Genomic DNA, 14,225 nt, shown 5'->3' with positions numbered 1-14,225 from the left:
GTAAATGCTGTGTAAAGTTACTATAATGTATCATTTAGAGACTGATGAAAAGGTCTGTAAGTGTTCAATGCAGACATTTTTTTTTCTGAATATTTTGACCCATGGCTGGATGAATCCAAGCATACAGAGCCTACAGATTTGGAGGGCAGATGGAAGGCTGACTGTGTAACTTAAATCACTGATATGGATGAATTTCAGGCTAAATATAAACTAATATCAGATCCCTTCCTATCTTTACAAAGGTGATAAAAGCAGGCAAGCACTGAACCTCAGAAGACGGAAAACAGAAGGGCATGCAGAAATGAACAGAAAGAAGAAACTGGGAAAGCTGAAACACAATTTACTGCTTGTAGTCTGCTTTATCCTTGGACACAAAAACCAAACAGTTGTTCAAAGTGATTTTACATCACTTCTTATACACAGATAATCTATGTAGGAACTATGGCTACAACCAATTTTTTAAAAAAATATTTTTGTAGCTGTCAATGGACCTTTATTTTATTTATTTATGTGTGGTACTGAGAATAGAACCCAGTGCCTCACACATGCTAGGCGAATGCTCTACCATTGAGCTACAACCCCAGTCGTGGTTACAACCAATTTAGGATGATTTTCCTAAGTATTCTCTGAGGAAGAAGGAATACAATTGAGTTTTATGTTTCACTTAATTGATGAAGCTAAAGATTCTATGAACTTAGATGTTCCCTGTGTTATAAAGAATAAACATAAAAGCAATAATGGAGCCACACACAAAAGAACACCCAAACTTACTTGCAAAATATGTGGTCACACTTTGTGGAAACAGGTTCTTTGATCAATTCCAGACTAGAGGGGTAGGGGGAAAAACAAGAGAAAATAAATAAGGCTCAATAATTTATTTAAAAATAAATAACTTTGGGAGGGGTGGGGGGAAGGGAAAAAATAACAGAATGAATCAAACACATTACCCTATGTAAATTTATGATTACACAAATGGTATGCCTTTACACCATGTACAAACAGAGAAACAACATATATCCCATTTGTTTACAATAAAAATAAATAAATAACTTTTAGTAAAGAAGTTCAACTTTAAGCAGCTATAAATGAATCAAAGTATGATTTTAAGTTCATTCAATCCTTATTAAATGTCTACTGTGCTAGGAGCTAAGAAAGAGCAGAAAATATGACCCTTACCTTTACTGAGCTTTCAGACATTAAAACAGAATTATATTGATTTAATACTCTATATAAAAGTGTTAGCACTGAAAAAAACATTAGCTGATAATTCTTCACATTAATATCTTTTCACTGACATACATTTTTGAACTATTATTTTGAGTGCATCCTATAACCTAATTAAACTCTAAACTCCATAAAGACAAAAATCCCTGCTTATACTAGTTTTCCCTTACTCCCAATTTCACTTTCTGAAGTCTTGGTTACCTACAATCACTGCACCAAAATATTAAATAAAAAACTCCAGAAATAAACAGTAAGTCTTAAATTGCATGCTGTCCTGAGAAACATGATGAAATCTCACTTCATCTCTCCTGGACCATAAATCATCTCTTTGCCTAGTATATTCAGGTTGTACTTGCTACCTGCTGTTAATCATTTAATAGAAGTCTTGTTTATTGTTTTGAATGTCATGGTATGAAAGTGCTTGTATTCAGGTAAGCTTTATTTGATTTAATATGGTCCCAAAGCACAAGAATAGTGATGCTGGCATTTTGGATATACCAAAGTAAAGCCAAAGAGTGCTTTCAGTGGAAAAGTGAAAGTTTATCTTAGGATTGTATGTGTAGGGGAAAAAAAAGTGTATAAATAGGGTTCAGTATATCCAGGTACCCACTAGGGATCTTGAAATGCATCCCACGTGGATATGGGTACTACCCATATATATGGGTACTACCCATATATATGGATATACTATCCAAATATATGGTAGTACCATATATTTCTGTTGGATTCCCTCATAAAATGTTTTTGGTATGTGATTGTTTTTATAACTCAGTGTGGAAATTTTTGAGCATTTACAGAAGTAAAATAGTAAAATGAACTCCAGGTACATCAACTGATTTCAACAAATGGCCAATCTTGTTTTATCCATACCTGCCTCCACCTCAGATTATCTTAAAACAAATCCCAGTCATCGTATCATTTCCTCTATAAACATTTTAACTATAGCCTCAAAAAAGACATTTTTTTTTAGCATGATCATGAAACCATTATTACTTCTAAAAAGAATTGCCTTCATATCATTTAATATATAAGTAATGTTCCAAGTGGCTTCGCTGTCTCATAAAAATTATTTTTAATAGTTAAATATGTTTAAATCAGGACCCAAAAAGATTCATATATTGCATTTGGTTGATATGTCTTAAGTCTCCACTCTACCACTGAGCTACATCCTCAACCCCTTTACATTTTTTTAAATTTTAAGATAAGTTCTTCCTAAGTTGCTTAGACTGACCCTGAATTTGTGATCCTCCTGCTTAAGTATCCCAAATCAATGGGATTATAGGCCTATATCACTGTGTCTATCGCCTTAAGTCTCTTTTAATCTACAGATTTTTCCCTCATGTTGGTTCAACATTAGCACAGTAAAATAATAATAAGTAAATAAGTAAGTAAGATCATCAGACCTGCAGAATGTCCCATATTCTGGGTTTTGCTGATTATAACTCTATGGTGTTATTTAACATGTTCCTTTAGCCTCTTTATTTTCTATAAAGTGCAATGATAGCTCAATCAAAGTTAGATTCAACTGTTGGGCAAGAACACTTTACAGATGTACTGTATACTTCTATTACATCACTTCTGAAGGGTCATGTTTGATTTTTCATTACTTGGTTAAAAACAATGTTGGACTGGGGTTGTAGCTCAAGGCAGAGTGCATTGAGCTACAATGTGGAGCACTGGATTTGATCCTCAGCATCACATAAAAATAGATAGATTTAAAAAAATAAAAAGTAGGAGCTGAAGGAGAGCACTCCTTCAAGGAGTGCTCTTGGAGAGCACTCGCCTAGCATGTGGAAGGGCCGTGGTTGGAATCCCCGGTGCCTCAGAGGAAAAAAGAAAAACAACAACAGCAACCAAAAAAACCTCTTTGGGCTGGGGATATAGCTCAGTTGGTAAAGTGCTTGCCTCGCAAACACAAGGCCCTGGGTTCAATCCCCAGCACCACACACACACACACAAAAAGTAATATAGTTGGATGTGGCAGTACCTGCCTGTAATCTCAGTAACTGGGGAGTTTGAGGCAGGAAGATTGCAAGTTCAATCTTAGCGAGATCCTTTCTCAAAATAAAAATAAAAAAAAAAGGGTTGGGGATAGATTACCTCTGGGTTAAATCTCTAGCATCACACCCACAAAACCAAAGTAACTAATACTCACTGAAGGAAATTCCCATCCCTATCTATCTATCCACAAAATTTCAATGCCTTTCTAAGATTAATTTATCAAGTAATACAACAAACATGTATTGAGTACCTACCAGGTTTTGGAGATGGAAATACAGCAATAAACAAAATAAAGACTTCCCTCATAAAGCTTATATTCTAGTTGTGGTAAGCAGCTGACAAATAAACAGGAACAGATGGGAAAAATGTTAAAGAGAAAAATAAAGTGAGACAAAGGGGACACAGTGTGATGTGTGTGTAATGGGGGTATATAGGTACACTAAAAAAGTGACAATGGAGGACAGCTGAATAATGTGATAAAACAAGCTATATAACAATTGTGGGTAGAACATCCCAGCAGAGGGAGCAAAGATAAACTCTGAGCAGGATCATGCCTGGTGTTTGTGCAGACAGCAGGTAGGCCAGGGTGCTAGGATAAAATTCGGGGAATGTAGGAAAACCAGAGAGAGGTAGCTGGGAGCCTAAGCAGGTAGGAATCTGTTAGCTATTTTAAGTTTTTAGATTCAGACTGAATGAGAGCTTTAGAAACTGATTTTTGGTGGTCAAGTCTAAACAGGACATTAAAGAAGTGGTAACCTGGTCATTTGAGCAGAATGTGGTTCTTTTCATTAAATGTTCAACTTTTTAGAAAACAGCCACAAGAAAAGCTGGGACACAATAGCCTGTTGTAAAGGGTTTGGTAATACAACTCTAGTACTCATGGGGTTTCTGACGCAGCACAGGGCAATAAAAAATACTGGCCAAATTTAGAAGACTAGGTTTCCAATATCAGTTTTCTCTTTATCTCTTTTTGTCTTTACAGTCCTGAGGGTTGAACACAGGACCTTGCACATGTTAGACAAATCTCTACCACTGAACTACATCCCTAAGCCCAGTACTCTTTTTTCATAAGCACCTTACCCTCAGGCCAAGTACTCTACATGAATCTCAGTTTCCTTCTGTCAACCACCCTTTCAATCTTCTGGGGCTATTATGAGAATAAAATTAATTTTACTTGGGCAAATGCTTCACAACGTGAGGTGGCTTGTACAAAGTCAGTATTATTGAGATCAAATATGATTTTAAAAAGGAAAAACAAAAACAAAAAACACCAATTTGTTACTAAATTACTGTATCTGGAATAAGCTAGATACGAAAGAAATTTTAAGTAAGAGAGAAATTGGACTTAGCTATAATACCAGATGGCTTACATTCTCACCACTGACTCAATTCTGAAATAATTATATTTCAGTATGGTAATTATAATCCAAGCTATACAAACATAGTGTAAACACAAACTCTGAACAGATGAAAACTCCAATATGTAAAAAGGTAATTGCTGTTGAAAACCAAACAGGGGTGAAAAGGAAAAAAAATTTAAACCTTCCCCTTCTCAGTCATGATGAAAGTTAAATGTTTACTATAAAGGTGATTCAAATATTTTACTTTTTTCAAACCAAGCACTATTTGAGCCTATTGTATATTTGCATTTTGAAGGTACTAGAAAAAGAAGCTAGGTTTAGGTTTGAAATACAACACCAAGGTATTTTATTTTATTTTTTTTTACAGTACTGGGGATTGAACCCAGGAGTGTTTTAACACTGAGTTACACCTTCAGCCCTTTTTATTCTTTATTTTGAGACAAGGTCTTGCTACACTGCCAAGGCTGGCCTTGAACTTAGCATCTTCCTAGCTCAGCCTCCTGAGTAGTTAGGATTATAGGTGTGTACCAGCGTACCTGACCGACTACACATCTTAGCAAATTCTTCTGCAAGTCAAAAATTTTATGTACTCGCATGTAAAGTTAGAAAAAGCAATCAGTTTTCATAAAAAACTGGCAAGTGAATTGGGTATAGTATCACAATAAGTACAGATAGTAGAAGGGTTGATACAGGAGGACTATTTGAACCTAGGAGTTCCAGTGGGCAACAAAGCAAGAACCCTTCATATACAAAAACAAACAAACAAACAAAAAAAAAAAACCCAAAAAAAGACATAAATGTAAACTGTACTATTCTAAGCTCTGTCAAAAAACAAAAGTTGGGATCAGAGGCAGTAGTACAAGGTTTTTTGGTTTGTTTTTTTTTTTTTGGCCCAGGGATTGAACCCAGGGTTGCTTAACTACTGAGCCACATCCCCAACACTTTTTATATTTTATTCAGAGACAGGTTCTCACTGAGTTCCTTAGGATGGCTTTGAATCTGCAATCCTTTTGCCTCAACCTCCTGAGCCAGAAGGCTTATAGGTATGCACCACTGCACCCAGTAGTAGTCCCAAGTCCTTAATTTCAGCTACTCGGGAGGCTGAGGGAGGAGAATCATGAGGTCATGGTCAGCCCTGGCAACTTCACAAGATACTGTCTCAAAAGAAAGAAGGCCAGGCACAGTGGAGCAAGACTGTAATCCCAGTGGTTAAGGAGGGTCATGAGTTCAAAGCCAACTTCAGCAACTTAGCAAGACCCTGTCTCTAAATTTAAAAAATTAAAATAAATAAATAAGGGCTGGAGATGTGACTCAGTGGTTAAGCACCCTTGGGTTCAATCCCCAATACTGGGGATGTAACTCCCAGTGACAGAATGCATGAGGCCCAGGGTTCAATCCCCGCCACCATAAAAAAATAATAAAGAAGTGAAGCAGGGGGCTGGGTTGTGGCTCAGAGGTAGAGAGCTTGCCTGGCATGTGTGAGGCACTGGGTTCAATTCTCAGCACCACATATAAATAAATAAATAAAATAAAGGTTCACTGACAACTGGAAAAAATATTAAAACAAAAAAAAGCAGTGAAGTAGGTACAGTTCTTATTCTAGAACTTATGGCACAAATGAGCTTAAAGTTTAACAATGACTATAATGAACAAAATTGTTTAAAACCAATTAAATTTAGCCTTAAGTCTATAATTGAAAAAACGGGAAAAAAAGCTGGAAAATATACAACAGTTGACTGAAAATAAAAATTTACCAATAACTCTCATTCTTGTATCTTCAACTTTTATGAATAAGTTTTTAAACTGATGGTTTAACTTGTCAGAATGAGAAAGAACATTATGTTTTTTACGACTGAGACCCATGAGAATATAAAATAAATGGACCCAAATGCCACATTATTGAAGACTTTTGATCACTATGATTATCATGTATAAGTTTTGTGATTTTTTCAAAGGCAGTTTTTTCTCTACAATGTTATTTCCTGCTTTCCTGGTTCTGATATTTCAAGTTAGGCTGTAAATTTTGTTTACCTATTATTTTTGTTTAACTGAAATGTTGAGAGGTAGGAAGAGGGTGACTACTTATAAATCATGTTATTTCTCTGAAAACACAACTTGCATTTTCTTTAATCTTATTAACTTGACCCCAAGTATGAAAAACAACTCTCATGAAGCACAAAAGCAAATTTACTTGAATTTTCCCTTCTTCATTGAGAGTGAGGGACAATAGGTGCAACTTTTTAAAAAAATCTTTCTTCCTTAGAGACAGGGTTTTGCTAAGTTGCTGAGGTCTCACTAAATTGCTGAGGTTGGCTTCAAACTTGTGAGCTTCTAGCCTCAGCCTCCTGAGTTGCTGGGATTACAGGTGCTTGCCACCATGCCTGGCCCAATTTATTTTCTGATTGCTACCCTCTACTAACCATCACCATATTTTAAAAATAATGGGGCTTAGTATGTAAGAAATCCTGGGTTCCAATCCCCAGCACCAAGAAAAAAATAAAAATAAACTATCAAAGAATCAGGGTTGATGTTGTAGTTCAGTGGTAGAGCACTTGCCCAGCATGAGTGAGGCACTGGGTTCAATTCTCAGCACCACATATAAATAAATGAATAAAATAAAAGTCCATCAACATCTTAAAAAAAAAAAAAAAACTATCAAAGAATCAATTTAGTTTATCATTTAATTTAGCTTATTGAGTGGCTTCTATATCCTAAGTACTATTCTAACTACTGAAGATAAAGAATTAAACAAAACAAACAAAAACTTCTGTCCTCATAGAGTTTATATTCTGTAAAGAGATGAATAAATCATACATAATGTCAGATAGTTACAGAGAAAAATAAAACAGGAAAGGGAGGTGAGGGGCACGTTGGGGGTATTATCATTCTAAACAGGACTGCCTGGAGATGTTTTTTGAAAAGGTAGTATATGAAACGACATTTTTAACCCACGCAATTATCAGGGGAAGGAAATTCTAGGCAGAGGTTCAACAGAAGTTCAACAGCTCAGAGGCAGAATATGACACCTATGAAGAATAGTTAAAAGACCAAAGTCAGAAGTCTGAAAGACCAGAGGAGAGAGTGGAGGCAATAATTCTAATTCTTCTAATTTTCCTTTTTGCCTTTTCACCAATGGAGACTGAGATATGGATTTCTATGTATTTTATAGATTTAAGAAAAACTAGACTCAGTTTATGATGGTGTTTCTTAACCTGTGTTGTATCATGGGTCCCCTTCTCAGAGTAATGCTTTAATGTTTTTTTTTTTAATTTTTTTTTTTCTGCAGAGCTGGAGATCAAATTCAGGGCCTAGAGAATGCTAGGCGAGTGCACTACCACTGACCAATACCCCCAGCCCTGAGTAATGCTTTTATGCATAAAAATTTTAAAATAAAAAAAAATTACACAAAAATCTAATCCTGCAAGAACTCCAGAATATACATGAAGGAACTTTCTGTGATAATGGCAGGGTTCTATATCTTGATTACAAATTGGTTTACAGATATATATATACTTTTTTCCCCACTAGTACTGGAGATCAAACCCAGTGCCTTGAGTATGTTACGTAAGTGCTCTATCACTGAGCCACATCCCCAGCCCTAGATATATCATTTGTCAAAACTCACTGCCTTGCACGCCTAACAATTCTGTATTTTACTGTATATAAATTTTACCTCAATTAAGAATAATCCAGCCCTCTCTTCATTTTATAGACAGAGAAAAACAAAAACTCAGAGTCAGATCTGCTAAAAGCTTCATAGACTTTCAGTTTTGTTTTACAGCACTGGGGATTGAACCCGGGGTACTCTACCACTAAGCTATATCCCCAGGTCCTTTTATTTTTAATTTGCAGACAGGGTCTTGAAGGTTGGCCCCATACTTTGTGTGCCATGAGGCTTCTGCCACTTGAAGTTTTCTTATTTAAATGGACTGGGTCAGTTTTAATCAATTACCTCAGAGACATCAAGCATTTTTTATTTTATTTTTGTTATTAACTGTGTCCCTTCCAAGCAATCAAGCTGGTTTTGGAGGTTCAAGAAAAGCCTAAGTACCATTTAATCCAAAACAGATAACTGCTCCAATACAGAACTGATCCAGACAGTCTGTGAACTGAAGAAAAAAGGATCTGACTTAAGCACTCTGATCTTAATAGATTTATTATATATATATTTTTCCTCCCTACCATGCAAGGTCAATTCTACTCATTTGCCAAGGAGATAATCATATAAAGAAGAATCGCAAATTAATAAACTCTTCTGTTGACTTACCAAATTGGACACTCTAAGATTTTCTGCATAGCATTAAGGACATTTTGTACTTCTTCAACACGAACTGCTGATAAATCCATTTCTTTCTGTTCCATTGAACTTTGACACATAAAATACAAAACATATATATATATATATATATAAACCACTTTAGAAGGTTTATAAGAACAGCATCTTAAGTATCATTTCTAAATAAAAGAAACTTAAGATTGGGGTGCTTTATAATTATTCCAACCACAGACCGCATGACAAAGCCTTTATTCAAAAAAATTTTAGCAGTTGTTTTTTGTAATTAGACTATTTGAATTCTCAATTCACTCATACATAGCCTCCAACCTCTTCCTTTGGTCTTTTCCATTTTCCAAGAAAAGGAATGCCACGGTGGAGTGACGGAACGGGTATGAGGTGGTACTGTCAGTTTTTGCCATCATCGTGGCTGTTTTCTTTTTCTTGCTTTAAACCAAAAACAAACAGGGCGTAATAGCGCATACCTGTTGCCCCAATTTCTCCGAAAGCAGAGGCAGGAGGATCTCTTGAACCCAGGGGTTCAGGGGTCTTCCTGGGCAACAGAAAGAGACTCCATCTGTTAAACAACAAACACCCCAAACCAACACCAACAATGAAACCAATACAAACCAACCTTTCCCTACTCCACCTGCACTCATTTCAGAATATTCCACAAACATCCCAGCCAGCAGCGTCTGTTACTGATAGCCCCGCCAGCCTTTATGTACTTCCTTCTAGTTCCATCAAAAACGCACATGAATCCAGTGGGCTTTTTGCTTTGGTACTGGTCATGGAAACCCAGGGGCGCTTTACCATTGACATACATCCCCAGACCTTTTTATTTTTTAATTTTGATACAGGGTCTCGCTAAATTGCTGAAGCTGGCCTGGAACTTGCGATCCTCCTCCTCAGACTCCGAAATTGCTGGGGTCACAGACCGACTGTCGCGCCTCGCTGGATCTAGTTTGTTGTTTTTTTTTCCCCCCGGTGCTGGGGATTGAACCCAGGGACTTGTGCTTGCAAGGCAAGCACTCTACCAACTGAGCTATTTCCCCAGCCCCTGGATCTAGATCTTACAGAGTTCTCTTCCGCAAAATCCTATCTGCTCCTTTCCTCAAGGTCCCCTCCTCACATTCACCAGCCAGTGTTCTTACACTCCTGGTGTCCCCCTCAAGGCACATTCCAGTTCCTACCACCAGGATTTCCACTCCAACACATTGTGACGCCTTCCTATCCTCAGAGCGCCCCCTGCAATCCACAAACGTCCCCTCTCAGGATACCGCTTAGATTCACACCATCTTAGGCCCTTCAGGATCCATCCGCCTCATCCCCCACCTGGATAAACACCTTCTTGCTCTCCCTTAGGAGACCGCTATCCTTACACCAACCTCCCGCCTGCCATCATGAACACTCTTTGGGCCCCTCTCCCGTACCCGGGGCTGTTCCATCTTTACCCAGAGCGGAGTGTCCGAGTTTCCCGGGCCCAGGGGCCCAGATATATGAGAAAGCTCCCGGGATTCTCTATCCAGAAAGTCTCGATGAACTCACGCTGCGCAGTCGCAGTTTCAATTTATCTGTAATTCCCGCGCTTTCTGTCGCCAAGGAAACCGGCCTCTGCAGCCCAGAGATAGCCTCTCAGAATGCAAGAGCAAGACACGTTAGCGGAAGGGCGGGGCATAAAAAGGCCGAGAGTCTTTCGGGGCTCGGGATTGGTCAACCATTCTTTCCCTGCATGACGTAATGAGCGAGAGACGGAAGAGAAAGAATTGAGTCTTCTATTACGCGCCCGTCTGCTTGCCTCTAAGCTTCCAGTTGTGCTGCATTACGTCACAGTGATTACGGTGCAAGTGTTGGAATCGTCATATAAGTCCCGAATAAGAGCGCAACATAGTACCCAAAGCAGTTGCAAGAAGAGGCTCCATTGCCCCCTCCCCCCGCCTTCCACTGCAATGGAAGTCTTCAGTTTAGGTAAATAAAAGGATAGTGGGGTTGGGGGTAGGAGGACTGCGATTTCCAGCATGCATTGCGGAACGAAAGGCCTTCGCCACAGTGTTTCTTGGAAACTGTAGTCTCATGAAGAGGAGCTTCCGACACCGGAAGCGGACACGACTCTTAAGGCAACCCTGTCGGTAGATTGGAGATCTCTTCGCGGTTATGTACATCAACAACTATGGATTGGAGTGTTGTGTTTTTCGCGTCTTGCGATCGGAGACTAGGCTAAAAGTTAGAAAGACTACAATTCCCATCAGCCCCGCGAGTCTCGGCAAGTAGTTCTGTAAGGTCAGTGAACTGAGGGAAAACGGGACGCCCGCTCCTCCTAGGAATGGGAAATTCGCCTAGGCCCACGTCTGCGCACTTGTAGTTCCGCCCCTCCGGCCCAGTGTTTGTTATTGTTGTGCGGTTCAGGCTTGTTCTGCCCCGCCCCCGCCAGCGCAGCTTCAACCAATCAGTAGGGTAATAATTTTGAGGGACAAATTGTAAGAGCCAATCATCTTGTTGGAAACTCAGAGAAACAGAGGACTAGGCCCTGTCTCTATCCGCCATGTTAGATTCACCCCGCAGGGATAACAGCAGGCCTAGCAGCGAACGGTCCTTGCACTGGCCTCTGGCAGGCGCCCCCCCGGGGCGGTGAGCTGGTAAGGAAGCTGATGCGGTTACCTTGGTGTGGGGTCACGTCGCACCAGGAGGGCTTGGGAAAGTTCAGAGGAGAATCTTGAAAAGAGGAGCGACTTTTTCCGTGCTTAGGGCAGCTAATCTTTTCAGTGACCAGGCGAGAGAGCCATTCGTGCTCTGAGGGATCGTGAGGGTGGATACTGCTGGAGGTATGGAGAGCCCGTGACTCAGAACACCGGGTTTCTTCCGAAGGAAGACCGAGATTCCCCGGAAAGAGCCTAGGCAAAGAAAATGAGAGTCCTAAGGGGGTGGTGACACTGTCTTAAGGACACCTAATGCTAGGAAACGATAACTGGAACACAGGGATTAAGTCTGCAAGAGAGAAATGGCACTACCCATACATCATCTTCATCCCATCCTCCCTGTTTTGAGACCCTCTTAAAGAGACCTTGGTCTGAGACTTTTGGTATTGGAAAGGCACTGTTTTTCCTTTTTGTCAAATCCTAGCTTTCAGGTCACACATTTTAAAGTCTCAATAGCTAGTACAGGCTTCTGGTGAAGACAGTAATCAAAGCTCAGGTTCTCAGGTCGGCTTCATTAAAGGTATTTGTTGAAGCTGGAAAAAATCTGCATAGAGAAAAAGCTGATTTGTGCCAAGTGAAGGTGAGTCAGTAGCATGAACTTATAATAATGCCAATTATGAAAGCTGAAGTCCTTGGACCCAGCTACCAGATTCTACTGGCTTTAAGCCTACAGGAACAGATGGGACTAACTATAGCTTTGGTATTTCCACAAGTTCAAGATTAATGCTCTTGCTGAAAGAATTCTGAAATGTAAGCAAGAGTTGGGCAGGGATTTTTGCTGTTTTTGTGGTTCTGAGGATGAATCCAGGGCCTGGCTCAAGCTAGGCAAGTCTACCACTAAACTACATCTCCAAGCCCTCTATAAATTTTTATTTTGAGACAGACTCTTACTAAGTTGTCCAGGCTAGCCTGGAACTTGGATCGTCCTGCCTCAGCCTCCAGAGTAGCTGAGATTACAGGCATGTGTCACCACATCCCGGAATAGGCAGTTCTTTATGAAGACCTGGATGTTGTCCAGTTGAACTAGAATCTCTGACTTCCTGTTTTCTCCTGTTGGCAAACCAGCTGGGTGAGTTCCAAAGTATCCAACTAATTTCCAATTGTGTAACTTGAGAAAAGGGAAGGGTTGATTAGTTTCCTTCCAGATTTTCAAAAGTGTAGAAGAATGTTTCTTTTCTTGTGGGGTGGGGTGGGGTACTGGGGATTGAACCAGGGTACTTTGCACTGAGCTATATTCCCAGCCCTTTTTATTTTTGAGATAGGGCCTTGATAAGTTGCTTAGGGCCTAAGTCACTGAGGCTGGCCCCATACTTCAGATCCTTTTGCCTCAGCATCCTGAGTTACTGGGATTATAGGTATGAACCACCATTCCTGGTGGGAAGAATGTTATTGCATTGTAAATGAGAATGTATTTCAGAACGTCACTTTTGACAGACTGAATCAATCACTTCATTCCCCTCATTTTTTGCACAAAGTCTGGGAATTTGACAGGGATTCTGACCAATCTTGAGGACTCCAGGAATTTCATGTAATGTGAATAAATACTTGATGTCAGCAGGAGTGGGACTAGAGACTAGTATTTTGGCAGTGAATTTAACTTTAGGTGAAGACAAAGAATGGGAATTTTTTTTTTTTTTTTTTTTTTTTGCAGTGCTGGGGATTGAACCCAGGGCCTCATGCTTGAGGGATAAGCACTCTACCAAGTGAGCTATATCCCCAGCTGGAAAAAAAAAAAATTTAAAATTTTTTTTTGTAGTTGTGTATGGACAGAATGCCTGTATTTCATTTATTTTTATGTGGTGCTAAGGATCAAACCCAGTGCCTCACATATGCTAGACAAGCACTCTGCCACTGAGTTACAGCCCCAGCCCATGAATGGGAAACATTTTATCGGTTTAAAAAAAATCTGTGTTTTTCAGAGAGTTCAGGATTCTCAAAATGATAACCTCAATTGTATTGTTTACCAGGGCAGTGCTTTATACTGTGGGAAAACTACTATTTTAATGCCGTAAGGACTGGCTTACTATAATAATAACTGTATTTTAATAATATTTTCAAAGAGCTTGCACACACTTTTTGTATTTGTGCTAAGAATTAAACCCATGCCTTTGCCCATGTTAGTACTTCCCTATCATTAGTTATACCACAGCACCACCACCCCCATTTTTTTTTAATCCCTACAATAAAATCATGAGGTAGGTAAAGCAGAGATATTAGTTCTGTTATACAGATTAAATAACTGAAGTTCAGAAGTGAACAGACTGTTCACAGTTAAATGACTTGTGTATTGTGCCAGAGTTGTATCTATAACCCAAAGTCTTCCTGCCCCTTGGTGGAAACTTCCAGGACTTAATCTTGTTCATCTCATATCTCCTGTGCTCAGAGCAGAATTCGGCTCTGTGTAGCTGCAGATTAAAAATGGGATGAGCTGGGCCTGGGCGCATAGGTCTGTAATCCCAGCTACTTAGGAGGCTGAGGCAGGAGAATCACAAGTTCGAGGCCAACCTCAGCAGTTTCGTAGACCCTAAGCAACTTGGTGAGACCCTTTCTCAAATTTAAAATAAAGAGGGCTGGGATGTAACTCAGTGGTAAAGCACTCCTGGATTAAATCCCCAGTTCCAAAATATATACGTACACACACATACATGTTGTTTAGACACACACACATAC

At 39.4% G+C, this 14,225-nt stretch overlaps 1 protein-coding gene across 1 annotated transcript in view; it reads right to left on the bottom strand.

The window, feature by feature from the left end:
• BRCA1 (BRCA1 DNA repair associated) overlaps window positions 1–11,139 on the bottom strand; it is a 66,715-nt gene extending 55,576 nt beyond the window's left edge. The window contains 4 exon segments of the mRNA XM_079133471.1: window positions 772–825; window positions 8,854–8,952; window positions 9,345–9,436; window positions 10,314–11,139. Coding sequence (XP_078989597.1) covers window positions 772–825; window positions 8,854–8,948 — 149 coding nt within the window. The 5' untranslated portion in view covers window positions 8,949–8,952; window positions 9,345–9,436; window positions 10,314–11,139.
• Between the last annotated feature and the right edge of the window lie 3,086 nt (window positions 11,140–14,225).

The sequence above is a fragment of the Sciurus vulgaris genome (genome assembly GCF_902686455.1).
Source record: "Sciurus vulgaris genome assembly, chromosome: 3".
NCBI lineage: Eukaryota > Metazoa > Chordata > Mammalia > Rodentia > Sciuridae > Sciurus > Sciurus vulgaris.
Note: the sequence above shows the minus strand (reverse complement) of the source record. Positions and strands in the feature narration are given on the sequence as shown.